The sequence below is a fragment of the Nicotiana tomentosiformis genome, chromosome 1 (assembly GCF_000390325.3).
Source record: "Nicotiana tomentosiformis chromosome 1, ASM39032v3, whole genome shotgun sequence".
NCBI lineage: Eukaryota > Viridiplantae > Streptophyta > Magnoliopsida > Solanales > Solanaceae > Nicotiana > Nicotiana tomentosiformis.
This window is the reverse complement of record NC_090812.1, coordinates 101,009,469-101,024,905: the sequence shown is the minus strand read 5'-3', so window position 1 is coordinate 101,024,905 and position 15,437 is coordinate 101,009,469. Positions and strand designations below refer to the sequence as shown.

General features: G+C 33.7%; 2 protein-coding genes across 2 annotated transcripts; one reads left to right on the top strand and one right to left on the bottom strand.

Moving 5' to 3' along the window:
* Nucleotides 1-11,354: 11,354 nt before the first annotated feature.
* Nucleotides 11,355-11,765, bottom strand: LOC138907725 (serine/threonine-protein phosphatase 7 long form homolog). Its single transcript, XM_070198333.1, has one exon. It carries the CDS (start codon nt 11,763-11,765, stop codon nt 11,355-11,357), a length of 411 nt encoding a protein of 136 aa, XP_070054434.1.
* A 1,870-nt stretch (nt 11,766-13,635) lies between these two features.
* On the top strand, nt 13,636-15,003 carry LOC104118149 (adenylate isopentenyltransferase 3, chloroplastic). Its single transcript, XM_009629339.4, has one exon. It carries the CDS (start codon nt 13,812-13,814, stop codon nt 14,787-14,789), a length of 978 nt encoding a protein of 325 aa, XP_009627634.1. The 5' UTR covers nt 13,636-13,811; the 3' UTR covers nt 14,790-15,003.
* The last annotated feature ends 434 nt before the right edge of the window (nt 15,004-15,437 follow it).

Below are 15,437 nucleotides of genomic sequence, written 5' to 3'. Positions count from 1 at the left end.
GGTAATCCTCCCTCAGTGTGATAGGAAGGAACTTCTCCAGAAATAGCTGAGAGAACTGCTCCCAGGTAAGTGCAGGCGATCCAACTGGTCTAGTCAATGTATAATCTCTCCATTGGCAGAACCCGTCATCTGGAATACAGCAAAATCAACCCCATTGGTCTCAACTATACCCATATTCCGCAGCACCTCATGGCAGCGTTCAAAATAATCCTGTGGGTCCTTAGAAGGTGTACCACTGAAGTGAACTTATCCAGTCTCAATAAGGCCTCAAAAGACATGGCGGGCTTATCACCAGTCTGTGCCGCAACAACTAGCTGAACTACCCCAACTGGCGGGGCTGCTGGAGTGGCTATGAAACTTCCGGGACCTGAACTGGTCCAATTGGTACATTTTGAACTGCAACCTCCTCCTGAAGATCCACCTAAGGTTCTACAACAGGTGCAGATGCTCCAGCTCTGGACTAAGCTCTACCTCTGCTTCTACCTCAGCCTCTGGCGCGACTTCGGCCTTGGCCTTTGCCCCTAATCGTCGTTGTCACTGGGGGCTCTGGCTCCTGTCCAGTTGTAGATGCAGTGCGTGTTCTCGCCATTTGCGAGAGGACAAGAATAGAAGAGTTCAATCGTCGATGATAGAAATAAATCGCACGACAGAGTAGAATAGAAGTGAAACTTGTTCCTAAACTTCATAATTTCTGGAAGATAAGCACAGACGTCTCCATACCGATCCTCCAGATTCTACTAAGCTTGCTCGTGACTCGTGAGACCTATGTAACCTAGTGCTCTGATACCAACTGTCACGATCCAAAATTCCCATCTCCGGACCGTGATGGCGCCTAACATTTCACTTGCTAAGCAAGCCAATGTTAGAATAACATTATCCATTTTTAAAATAATTTTTAAAATTTATCAATAACAAGTAAGGAAATGCGGTAGCAATTTTGAAATAATCCATAATAATAACGATGTCTAAATACTATCCCAGAATTGGTGTCACAAGTGCACGAGCTTCTAGAATAAATATAAATAAAGGTCTGAAAAATATAAAACTATCTGAAAAGAAACACACAGCTAAAGTACAATAGATGGAGACTTCAGAACTGTGGACTCCATGCAGTTATACCTCAAGTCTCCTCCGAGTAGCTGAAGTCCGAGCAAAACTGTGGCACGCAGCTGGGACCAACTCCAAAATCTGCACAAGAAGTGCAGAGTGTAGTATCAGTACAACCGGCCCCATGTATTGATAAGTGCTGAGCCTAACCTCGACGAAGTAGTGACGAGGCTAAGGCGGGTCACTTACATTACCTGTACGCAATATTAGATATAACAACAATAATAGAAATAAATCAAGTAACTCATTTATAACAATTGAAGCCAACTCAGCAGTCATAACCAATTATCATTTCCATCAATTCAGTTTGCACCGTTCAACCCGCTCTCACAATATTTTCACATTCAATTCTGTTGCAGCGTGCAACCCGCTCTCACAATATATTCACATTCAACCAAGTCTGTTGCGGCGTGCAACCCGATCCTCCAATATTGACTTTTAATAAGTCTGTTGCGGCGTGCAATCCGATCCTCCAATATTGACTTTTTAATAAGTCTGTTGCGGCGTGCAACCCGATCCTCCAATATTGACTTTTAATAAGTCTGTTACGGCGTGTAACCAGATCCTTCAATATGGACTTTTAATAAGTCTGTTGCGGCGTGCAACACGATCCTCTAATATATTCATTATAATCAATCCTGTTGCGGCATGCAACCCGCTCCTCCAACATATTCATTTACCAATCAATTCTTATAGAAAGAATTCCCCAATAAACGCAACAATTAATGTAAAATCATAAGACAACAAGCATACAATAATTATGATTTAATTATGAAGCAAACAATGACAAATAACAAATTATTATGAAAATCAGGGAACAAATAGGCAGTTTAATATTTAATATGCTAAATGTCAAATAACAATTAAGGCACATAATTCAAATAACATGTAACAATTAATGCAGGAATTCAAGAATTAATATTTGACAAAGAGTAAGAGAGAAACAATTATTATAATAATTAATTTATGATTAAAAATAATTTATGATTTTTTAAGTAAGCAGGCAAACAATTAATTTGACGACGTATAGACACTCGTTACCTTGCCTATACGTCGTTTACATGCAATTCACATAACAAACAATTTAAGGGTTCTATTCCGTCAAGTCAAGGTTAACCCCGACACTTACCTCGCTTTGTAAATTCCAATCAATTATTCAACAATAGCTTTTCCTTTTAAATTTGCCTCCGAAAGTTTTAAATCTATTCACAAACAATTCAATATATTCAATACTAACAATAGGAATTAATTCCATATAAATTTACAAATTTTCCAGATAAAAATCCGAAATTCCTTAAAATATTCGGCAGTAGGACCCACATCTCAAATCCCGAAAAAAATCGCGAAATCCGAACACCCGTTCCTATACGAGTTCAACCATGCCAAATTTGTCCAATTCCGATATCAAATGGACCTTCAAATCTTAATTTTTTTATTTTTGGAAAGTTTTACAAAAATTTCAATTTCTTCCATCTAAATCCGAAATAAATGATGAATATAGACATGAATTTGTGAAATATAATCACTTTTGGTTATAGAACACTTACCCAATCCAAAGTCGTGAAAATTCCTTTGAAATCGCCCAAATTCGAGACTCAAAACTCAAAAATGAGTAAAAATGGCTAAGACCCGATTTTATGTATTCAGCCCAGCATTTTCGCACGTGCGGTGCCTAGGCTCGCACATGCGAGAAAAATCTTGCATCTGCGAATAGGGGCTGCCAGGCGAGGTTCCGCATCTGCGGACAAAATATCATACATGCGATGTCCGCTTTTGCGCACAAGGGCCGCACCTGCGAAGGTCGCAGGTGCGATTATACCAGAACTCAAATTTCAGATTGTTGCTTAAGTCCAATTCTTGTTTCGATTTCGATCCGTTTCACTTTCGGGGTATTCGGGACCCCGTTCGAATATACCAATAAGTCTCGTAATATAATACGGACTGACTCGGGGTCTAAAATCACGTCAAACAATACTGAAATTATAATTTACACCCCGATTTGAACTTTGAGTTTTAAACTTTCGATTTGCAAATCTCGTGCCAAAACATATTAAATGAATCCGGAATGACTTCAAATTTGGCACACTAAGTCATAATTGACATAACGGAGCTGTTCAAATTTTCAGAATCGGATTCCGGCTCCGATATCAAAAAGTCAACTCCGTGGTCAAACTTAGAATATTTAGCCTTTAAATTGCTAGTTCCGTTAAATGGTCATAACTTGAGTTAGGGACCTCCAAATTAAATTCCGGGCATACGCCCAAGTCCCAAATCACGATACGGAGCTACCGAAATTTTCAAAATACTGATCCGGATCCGTTTGCTCAAAATGTTGACCAAAGTCAACTCATTTGAGTTTTAAAGCTCTATTTCCCATTTTAATCTATTTTTCACATAAAAACTTTCCGAAAATTTTTTCGTACTGCGCACACAAGTTGATGAATGATAAATGGTACTTTTCGAGGTCTTAGAACACAGAATTACTTATTAAATTTAAAGATGACATTTTGAGATATCACAAATCCCAACCTTAACTGGTATATCATGAGAATAAGCAGCACAAGCTAATTTTTGAAGAATCTTCTATTTCTTCAATGTATGCCAATGTAATTCTCAATTAATTTTTCGCATCATAATTGAATCGGGATGGTCAACCAGTCATGCCAACTAATATTTGTTTCAGTAAACCTCTAGTTTACTTGTGACATATGATTCCATCATCATGCTTATATTTGTGTAGTACAAATAGAAAGAAAATCGGGCAACCTTTTATATTTACCCGTTATGATTATAGAAATATGAAGATATTCAATATTCCTTTCATTTATAGTCTCAATATGCCAACCACTTTGACTTATACATTTGAAATTCAAAAAGTTTCTTTTGAGACTTTACAATATCAATGTCGTGAATAATTTTATTCATCCGGATAGTAACAAATTAATTTTTTCGGAGCTCTTAATAACTTTTGTACTACAAGATCTTTTGTCACACCATTCATATGGTAAATGTCTCCTTCACGGAGAAAATTATATTATAATAAATTATCATGGTCAAAATTATCATAAGCAAAATTATTTTTTACTTTAATTTTGCCTTTAATAACCTTTTATAAGGCACAACAAAATATGTATTTTTTGGCGTATCACATGTACGTGACCAATGACATATTCATGTAACCACACAATAATATTTATTCTCTTTATTTCACTCAAACCTCCCTTAGAGTTGAGTTGTGTGGTATTCATCTAATCATGCATTGCATATCTTTATTTATTACTTTTATCACATATTGTCACATTCATCTTTAGGAATGAGTCTGTATTCTTAATGATTATCACAAGTCACATTCTTTTCAAGGAATAGATTATAATCAGTGGCGTGCTTTATTATTTGTATACCAATTTAATGGTAAGCATTGCCTTCACATTTTAAAGGACTATTTTGAGAACCCTTATTGTTCTCCTTCTATAATCATAATGATTATTATTATTATTTTGATCTTTGTAATCATAATGATGATTATTATTATTTTGATCTTTGGAACGTCCACGTTCATTGTTCAACCATTTGTCTTCATTTAGACTTATTATGCGCCGCTACCACATTCACTTAAAGAATGGAGCAAATCAAGTGGGACAATATTTATGCCTTTTCATGAAAAATATATTATTTTTCTTTAGTTATCATTATATCATCAATATGGTATAGTGGGACTCAAACCCAATGTCTTACTAATATAAAGGCATGTTAGACCATAATGAGTTGGGACTCAAACCCAACTCTTATCATCATGGAGCATCAGGACTTGATCTTGATGTCTTACCCTCATGGTGCGTTGCGACTTGAACTCATTGAAGTTGATATCATTAGGGATAAAAATAATTTCAAATACGAAGGAAATGCTTACCTCTTCAGTTAAACTCTTCATAATGTCATTTGGATATAATTTTCAACAATAGACTTTCGTTTACTCAAATCAGCTAAGTAATTAGTGTCAAACAGATATATGAAAATACAAAATAATATTAAAAATTTACATGTGGTCTTTGCTGCAATAAACTTACTTCAAAATGAAAGTGATATGATCAGAACATTAAGAAAAAATTATGTATCAAACAAAATAATCGTACTACTAGTTACCATGCACTTTTATGGAAACTAAGTATTATGCTTTCTAGAAAAACAAAAGGATATAGCAGAATCTTTTCGTCAATCAGGGAATCAAAAAAATAGTGGACAAATCTATGTCTACTATCTACTAATATATATTTTCCATATAGAAATGATTCAACATCTTAATTTGATAAGAACTATCATCAATGAAAAATTTGGTGTAGTACATACTTCTTGTACTAATATTTAATCTTATTAAAATAAAATAGTTACGATTATTATTATTATTATTATTATTATTATTATTATTATTATTATTATATTTGACAGTAAACTAATATATAATTATTATACTAGGCATACTAAAATTATATTATAAGGTAAGACCATAAGCATACATAATAAAGTATAATTTTAATTTTGTAGATAATTTAGTATGCCGCATGCCACCTATTATTTAGTTCATGTAAATTTAACAAGGTGACATCCTTAGCAGCCACATAAATACTAATTTTTTAATAACCAGACCATTACTTATTCTAAATAGTAGTACAAACTTATTTGGTTTATCGTGTCTATAACACTATATACCTTTCTGAATAAAATCTGGATAATTTTGACAATAAATCATCGAGATATACCTTACCAGAAGTGAAATTCAACCTTGAGGTTAGAGACTTCGTGCTGATAACGTGTTATAAAATATAGCTCAAAGTAACAATATAGAATAACGAAAAACAAGCTAAGAGATATAGAGAGAAAAAGAGGAGAGATTCTTAGTTCTTCTTCAATTGTGTGTATTTTCCTATCTATTACAAGGTTTTTATAGAGGCATGAAAAGTGAAGAAAAATATATCATTAAACATAGAAATATGCCATTGAATATGTCATTAAGCATTTGAGAAGATTATGGAGGAAGAGTGGGCATCCACCATAATTTGATTTTTCTTATAACAATTCCTCATTTAACATTAACATTTAGATAGTTTTAACATGTCAATAATTAATTTATTTTTTCAAGTTATCGATCAATGTTTACTGTAAACATTACACGTAATTTTCTTTTATGTATTATAATAACATTATAATATAACAAATAGGCATAGAATCTTTTGATATTTTTTAATGAAGCGATAAGTAGATTCATTATCATGCAATGTAAGGTCTCCACAAGTTGAATTGCTGTAAAAAAGACTAAAGTAGATTCACTTATCCTGTAATGTTGTAAAGGTTTTCCACTAGTTGACTGCTTTTAGATGATAAAAAGACTAAATTAACCCTTCCACTTGCATGAGGAATCAGATGTTCAAAGGATTTGATTTGAGAAACGACAATATATGCTTATATAACTGGACCGTACGAATCCGTCTTTTCACAATTCTCATCTCATGGATAACCCTATGGTCAACTTTAAGGTTGAAAATAAAAATACAAAAAAGGTATGATTCGACTTCCATTAGCAGTAATTATCTATGATTATCACCCACACGTTCTATGTTTATTATTTACAAAAAGGACAATACCCAATTTAGTAAATTGACTTCTCATAAAACCAAAAGCTAAGTGGAGGTGTTCTCATATTATTATTATTATTAGTAGTAGTAGTTATAAGATAAAATATTTATCTCCCATTTGATGATTTTAAAAAAGAGAGCACCAACACATGCGTACCGTTGGACTATCATTAATATAATTTCCAAGAAAATTGTTTAAGTTATCTTAAGTAAAATAATTTTAGCCCCAAAAGGTGAGTAGTGACCTGTTCCAATAAAACTCGAGCATTCAAAGGACAAAAAAAAATCATATTCTCCGTTCCATTTGATTGTATTGTCAGTTTCTCACCATAAAAACTATACAACACACCTCGAACAATATTCTTAATTTTCTCCTTTTTTTTTCTTTTATTCGTTAAAACAGACAATGTTGGTAAATTAAGTAAGTTCTGTTAGGATTTTGCCTTGAATTTTTTTAATTTATTAGGACTTTTTTACTTAAAGAAAGGGAAAAAGACTCCCAAAAGTAATAAATCTCATTCATACGAGTTATTCTTTTAGAAGTTTTATAATTCTATAAATTAACGTTTTCTTCTCACAACAAGAATAGTAGCCTTCACAATGCGGTTTTTAAGAGAATCATGTTCAGGGATATTATTCTCTTAAAAACTTTATTCTCTTTTTATACTTAGTGATAGATCATATGTAAGTCGATTGATCAAACCATGTTAGTATATTTTTCTTTTATCTTATGATTTATCGTTCATCAACCATTGCATTGTTAGCTTTCGCATGCACCATGTTATTTTGATCCTAACAAATTCCAAGAATTTTTAAGTAAAATTCGGCTAAGTTTCTGCTTCAAGATGCTTCCAGAATTTATACTTCAATGTCTAAATCAGTGAACTAATTGATAATAATGAAAGAATCTAGAAAAGAGTGGATGTGGGAAAAGGATTACAATCTCTTAGCTTGTGCTGCATTAAGTCCTTGTGACTATTTATAGTAACCATACTTATCGTCGATAATGACCTTTAAATTAGTCGTAAAAATAATAATGGTATCTTTCACTTGATCCGTACATGATGTGATATATATCTATTTGATATCACAGTAACTAGTGATGCTATCAAGTTGTGGAGCTCATATGGAGAAATCGTGTCGTTCAAACGAGTTAATACCCTAAATTCCCCCAAAACTATTAGTCCCTCCGTTTCAAATTAGATGAGATACTTTTCTTTTTAGTATGTTTCAAAATAAATGACACATTTTTAAATTTGAAAATAATTTAACTTTAAACTCTCATTTTACCTATTTTACCCTTAATGAGAAGCTTTTAAAACCACACAAATATTATGACCCCACAAAGTTTTTAACCCTTAAGCTTTTAAGGTCACGAGTTTTTAAAATCTTTTTTTTTAAAAAAAAAAACTCCGTGCCGAGTTAAACTACCTAATCTAAATTGAAACAGAGGGAGTATATATTGTCAGTTTTCTACTTAAATTATTCGGTGTCTCCAAAAAAAACCCTGAACTATATTGCCCTTCATACTAAAACCCTCTCGTTGCATTCTTAGAGGTGTGTCTAGTACACGCTCCAAATTATATATAAAACGTGTCATGTGGTACTACACATGACTATTTAACCCAGCCTAAAACTCCCATAAACAATAACTTTTTTGTCAGTTACCTACTTAAACTATCTAGTGCCCCCAAAATTCCCCTGAACTATATTCTCCTGTATATTAAAACCATATGTTGAATTATCATAGGTGCGTCTGTCTAACTATATTAACTTATAGTTTGTACTAAATTTTTTATGTAGTTTACTCATGATGTATTACTCTCGGATAACTGATTAATTCTACGAGTTTAATTTGGCCAAAAATAGTATCTAACGTAATGGGTTAATTTTAGGTTTAACTGTGGTTGTGGTTTATACTAGACTTAAATTGAATAATTCCTTATTTACATTCACTTTACAACACAATAAAAAATAAAATAAAGGCATATAGTGTTGCATTTATGAAAATTCATCTTATATTACATACACAAGATTACACAAAATAAAATTTTACAAATAAAAAACTAATCGGCCAACAACTACATTCTCTAATTCTAAATTACACAAACAAAGTTTAAGAGATTCAACTTTATTCTCTACAACAAGGTGTTGGTTTAATAAGAAGATTTAAATGGGTATTCGTTCAACAATATGTGTCAAAGACATGAAAGAAGACCAAAAAAGAAAAAGAAAAATAAATTATTTCGGAGGTAACAAAAGAGTGAGAAAGTTTTTCAAAGGAAACCAAATGGAGAACAGAAGAAAAAAGTGAAAAATATAAAGAAGAAGGTGAAAAAAATAAAAATAAAAAAAGGTGAAAAATAAGGAAGAATGGCGAATATAAAGGAAATAAGAAAAATATTTAAAACAAAAACAAAGTTGAAAAGTGGTTAGGCTAATTAGCCATTACATTATGTAAGGTGGCCATTTTGATGGCTTTTTTCAGCCGCCACATGCTCTCAAGTGAGTGTGTACACACGTTATGCTAGGTAAGTAACGAGAGAGTTTAGATATGAAGGGCAATATAGTTCTTTTTTTTTTTTTTTTGATACCGAATAGTTTAAGTATGAAACTGACAAAAACGGAATAATTTAAGGGTTTTTTAGGGTATTAACTCCGTTCAAATATATAAGGTGATCGGCTTTAAGCATGACTATCTTTTTCTTAATTTAATTGAACCCTTCAAACTATATAACTTACGCGTTTCATTAGATTCTACTACTGTCAACAACTCTTAATTACTCCCCGATTACTTATTCCAAGTTTATTTAATTATGCATTATCAAGCTTAATTTTATGTCACCTTTCATAACTCACGGCTAAAATAGCTTACATATGAAATTCGTAATATTTATTTGGCATAAGAATAAAGGTACCTACTGTATCACCGTCCACAGTGTCCAAAAAAGCCTCTTACAAGAAAAACTTAAAATACGAAAAGCCAAAGAAAAAAACGTACTAGTAATTGAAAAGGCAGAAACACTAGGGTGGCGTTTGAATTTGATTTTAGTTCAACTTTTAAAAATAATTTTGTGAAAAAGTTTTATTTTGGAATTTTTATACAAATAGTCGGTTGGTTCTGTTTAATTTTCCTTTGTTAGTATACATAGATTAACAACAACAATAACAACCAAGTAAAATTCACTAATGGGGTCTAGAGAGGATAGTGTGTACGCAGACCTTACCCCTACCCCGAAGGAGTAGAGAGACTGTTTCCGAAAGACCCTCGGCTCAAGAAAATAAAAAGACAAAAGGACAAAAGGAGATAATGTTAGTAACACCACATCAATCATAAGAAAACTAGGAACATCATGAAATTAGTATACATAGGTTATATAGTAGAAATGGCACCAAGCAGCCACTCTGAAAGACTGCTATTTAGGAATTAGTCAATTCATCCTGAATTTCAATTTAATTTTTCGGGATAAATATTCTGAATTGTACTAAAATTAAAATTTTTAATTTAAAATTTCATAACAAAATAAATACTGGCTAGTTCCTAAATAACAATCCTAAAAATGATAGTTTGTGCACTTTGCCCCAAACTACACATATTATACGTTCATCAATTATTTTTTAATTTAAGCGAATGGGAGGGCTACTATTTAGGATAATTCTTCTTCTACATTTTTTTTTGTTGGAAAATGTTATTGAAGAGTATTTGTTTGGAAAAATATGTTGATCAAAAATTAAAATTTGCTTCTTAAGCCAAAAGGCTTTTGGTTGTTTAATTTCAGAAAGACTACTTTAAACCCACGAGTTCAGAACCCATTTGTGGTTCTTTTGGACAAGTGTGACGGAAATGTGTGTTTAAAAAAAATAGTGACATTTTTATATATAGCGCTCTTTTAAAGAGCGCTATATATATATAACGCCACTGTAAACCGCGCTATACATCTATGCATAGCGCGGTATATAACCGCGCTATATCTGTTTTGTGAGCCCACCAATAAGTCTCCTGCGTTTAACTGACATAACAATAATTCAAATGGGTATAACGCTCTTTAAAAGAGCGCTATACCTAAAAAATACAGCCCACCAAGCTAGGCATTGCCTTATTTAAAGGCGTTAGGATTTTACAAAAATCCATTCAAAAATATTCCTAAATCTCGTTCAAATTTTTCTTCTTGTTAAATTCCCAAGTATTTTTTCATAATGTTTGAAGAGCGAAAAGTAAGGGTTTCATTATATTGGAGGGTGAGGTTGTGGCGGCAAAAATCCACATACGTCATGCTGGGTGTCCATGCTCGCCCGACACAGATGCTTGTACAAGTAGGCGAGAACAGCAGCCCCACAGCTATACTGGGGTAAATCATCTAGCAGCTGAAGATGATGAAGAAATCGCAAGTTGACTAGGTTCCCCGAAGTGTTCGGGAACAAGACCCCCCCAAATAGAAGGAGCAGCAACAACCTCGTATACCGGTGAATATGCAGATCATCTGTCTCCCCGGTGATGTCGTAGTGCAATATCTCTAAATGATGTCGAATAGCTATCAAACTCATGCGACTGGCCCCTGAGTGTGCAGTCTCATCCTGTGGCATGAAACCAGTGAGTTGCTGCAGCATGTCCGAATACTATCCACGCGTCATCTCTCTCATAGCCTGAGGCAGTGCAACGGGCAGTCCATCAACAAGCATCCCATATAAAACTTCCATGTCCTGCAGCGTGATGGTGGCCTCGCCAATGGGCAGATGGAAAGTGTGCGTCTCAGGTCGCCACCGCTCTATCAGGGCCATGATCAAAGACCAGTCGAGCTGCAGCCGCCCGATCTCCAAAATTCTGTAGAAGCCCGTATCCCGCAGGCGATGGACTACATGGGGATGGAGATCTCTGTCCTTCATAAAATCCCACATGTCGTCCACTCTCCTGGCGCGAAGAGTCTGGGCCAGTAACTCTTCCTCCCATATGTAGGCGGACCTATGATCGCCCTGTAACACTAATAGCTCATCGGAGACAGGTCCGGGATGCAAAGGCGGCACGCCCATGTCGTCTACTGTAAATTAAACAACATTAATTGTATGTTTGATTTGTAAATTAAATAATTATTTTTTATAATTATATAATATTTAATTGGACAGAGTATATATCTATAGGTTCCAGGCTCGATATTTATTGCTCAGTAGCACCAAGTTATCCTGATTTCTTGTATGTGTCAATTTTATTATTTTCGTAATTTTGTATGTTTGATCTGTAAATTAAATAATTATTTTTTATAATTATATAATATTTAATTGGACAGAGTATATACCTATGGGTTCCAGGCTCGATATTTGAGACCCAGTAGCACCAAGCTATCCTGAATTCTTATGTGTGTCAATTTTAATATTTTCATAATTTTGTATGTTTATTTTGTAAATTAAATAATTAATTTTTATCATATTTAATTGGACAGAGTATATACCTATGGGTTCGATGCTCGATATTTGAGACCCAGTAGCACCAAACTATCCTGAATTCTTATGTGTGTCAATTTTAATATTTTCATAATTTTGTATGTTTGTTTTATAAATTAAATAATTAATTTTTATCATATTTAATTGGACAGAGTATATACCTATGGGTTCGATGCTCGATATTTGAGACCCAGTAGCACCAAGCTATCCTGAATTCTTATGTGTGTCAATTTTAATATTTTCATAATTTTGTATGTTTTTTATATAAGTTAAATAATTAATTATTATCATATTTAATTGGACAGAGTATATATCTATTGGTTTCAGGCTCGATATTTGAGGCCCAGTAGCACCAAGCTTTCATGAATTCTTATGTGTGTTAATTTTAATATTTTCATAATTTTGTATATTTATTTTGTAAATTAAATAATTAATTTTTGTAAATTGGACAGAATTTGTGTTTGATCTATCAGCATAAAAGATACTTAAACTATAGGGATTCTACGCTAAAAGGCTCTACATTTTACTACGCTAAAAGGGCACTAGTCTTTAAGCAAATAAATAATCTAAACTAGATAAAAACAACAAATACATTTTAATCACAAAACAAACACAAAACACTAATATCTTAGTCCGGATAAAAATAACATACTAGTTTAATCGCAAAAAAAAAATACAAAATAACATAGAAACACATTCAAAACAACTAATATGCATTATTATACGAGTTTCGACATAAACTAAATTGGAATACCTCGAATTATATTTTTCGGAAAGTCGATGAATTGAAAATTTGAGCCCGAAACGAGGAAACCACAACAATAGAAGGCTTGGCTAGGATGTGGGACTTACAATCTTATCTTTTTGTGTGACGGGTGGGGTCCACTATAATATTTTTAGAAGGAAATTTGGGGGGTGGGGGGTGGGGGGGGATCGATTCAGAATTTTGAAATTGGGGAGGGGAGGAGGGGAGTCGTCTGGTTCGAATGTGGGGAAGAAGGAGGGGGACTGTTTATTTATCTATGTATAGCGCGGTATATAAATGCGCTATACATATATAGCGCGGTTATATACCGCAATATGCATAACTTTCTTATCAGCCCTGTATAGCGCGGTTTACAGTGGCGTTATATATATATATATATATATATATATATATATATAACGTCATCTAAAGAGCGCTATATTTTAACAGCCAAAACTCCGTTAAAATATAGCGCTCTTTAAAAGAGCGCTATATATAGAAATGTCACTCTTTTTTTTAAACACACATTTCTGTCACACATGTCTAAAAGAACCACAAATGGGTTGTAAACTCTTAAACCCACTCTCAACCAATGGGTCCTACCATTTGACACTTTTTTTTTAATCAATCAATCATTTGGTATATCATTGTATGGTGATTTTTTGTAGTATTCCATTTAGCCTTTTCAAGCTCAGAGCCATTATATAAAGCTGACAAACCATTACCACCCAAAGCCTCAAATAACCTTTTCTTTCTCCAAAACGCTCTTATAACAAACACATTGTCAAGTTGCCGCATTTCCATCTATAAGGTACTTCCCATCCGTACCCATTTTCGGATCGAACCGGACACTAATTTGTTTGAGATTGAGACGTTGTTGTTATCGTCCTAGTATGATTGGAATGAGAAACTCTACATTAATGTGCAAACAAGTATGGCCAAATTTGCTACACCTTCGAAATTTGCCTCAAAAGGATAAGGTTTTGTTTGTGATGGGAGTCACCGGCGCCGGAAAATCAAGACTCTCTATAGACTTAGCCACTCAATTCAGAGGAGAAGTAGTGAACTCAGACAAAATACAAGTGTACAAAGGCCTTGATATTGCCACTAACAAAATCACACAAGAAGAACGTTGTAATATACCACATCATCTCCTAGGCGTAATTGATCCTTACAAAGAATTCACCACCAAAAACTTCTGCAACATGGCTTCACTTGCAGTTAGCTCAATAACCGACTGCGGTAAACTTCCGATCATCGTTGGAGGTTCCAATTCGTTTATCGAGGCGCTTGTACACGACAACTCTCATAATTTTCGTACGAGGTATGATTGTTGTTTCCTATGGGTCGATGTGTCTATGAACGTACTAAATTCATTTTTGTACGAACGAGTGGACAAAATGATGGAGATAGGTATGATTGAGGAAGTAAGAAACATGTTCAATCCAAAAAACACAGATTATACCAAAGGCATTCGTAAAGCAATTGGTGTACCAGAATTTGATAGTTATTTTCGAGCTGAATTATCAAATTCTGTTGACGTGGAGACACGCGAGAGGCTACTAAAGGAAGCAATTAATGAAGTGAAGATCAATAATTGTATACTAGCTAGTAAACAACTAGAGAAAATAAAGAGACTGATAAATGTTAAGGGATGGAAAATTCAAAGATTAGATGCAACAGAAGTTTTTAGGAGGAAACAGAGAAATGCAGAGGAAGAAGCAGAGGAAATTTGGAAGAATATAGTGATGGGACAGAGCATAAAGATTGTGGGTAAATTTTTATGCGAAAATAATAGGAGCAAAATGGTTTACAGAAATGATGTGACAGCCATTAAGAGAGCAGCAGCATCGGCCATAGCTCAATATTAGAGCAAGTTGTGCATTAATCTGAAGACCTTTTTTTTGTACCTTAGTCGCGTAATCGATCGCCAGTTTTGGGAGATAGTTTATTTTATTGTATTTTTCACTGATCACTTTCGAGATTTAGTTTTTCACCATTGTAACTACATAAAGAGTGTAACCCTTACTGCTATATGGAACATAAAATAATTGACAGAGACAATAAGAGTGCTAGTTCTTTTCATGGACAAAAAGAGTGGCAAAGTACTAATTGTTGCAATTTATTGGGTTGAATTTCTTCAAGTATATGTTAATTGTTGCAACAAAGGATGAATGACAATTCTTCAGTTAAGAAGTTGAAGAACAGTTTAGGATCATTTCCTGTGTTAATCATAGTTATTTCTAAGTCGTGTGTAAAATCAAATTGTTTTATTGAATTTTTAAAACAAAACCACAAAAGATGGTGTGGGTTAGGCAGACTTTTTTTTTTTTTAATCCCTCCCAAATTAGGAGGATCTATGGTGTGAGTTAGTCATTTTCTTGAACAAACCAAAAAGAAGAGAATTATAGTATAAAATAGAATTGAAGGAATAATAACTATTGTCACTCTACACACCACCAAGGAGTGTGATGGATAGACGAGATCCTTCCATCCTTAATTAGAGGTCTCGAGTTTAT

Excerpts from the sequence above, each read along its gene's own strand:
- LOC138907725 (XM_070198333.1), bottom strand. The coding sequence starts at position 11,765 with ATGGGCGTGCCGCCTTTGCATCCCGGACCTGTCTCCGATGAGCTATTA.
- LOC104118149 (XM_009629339.4), top strand. The coding sequence starts at position 13,812 with ATGATTGGAATGAGAAACTCTACATTAATGTGCAAACAAGTATGGCCA.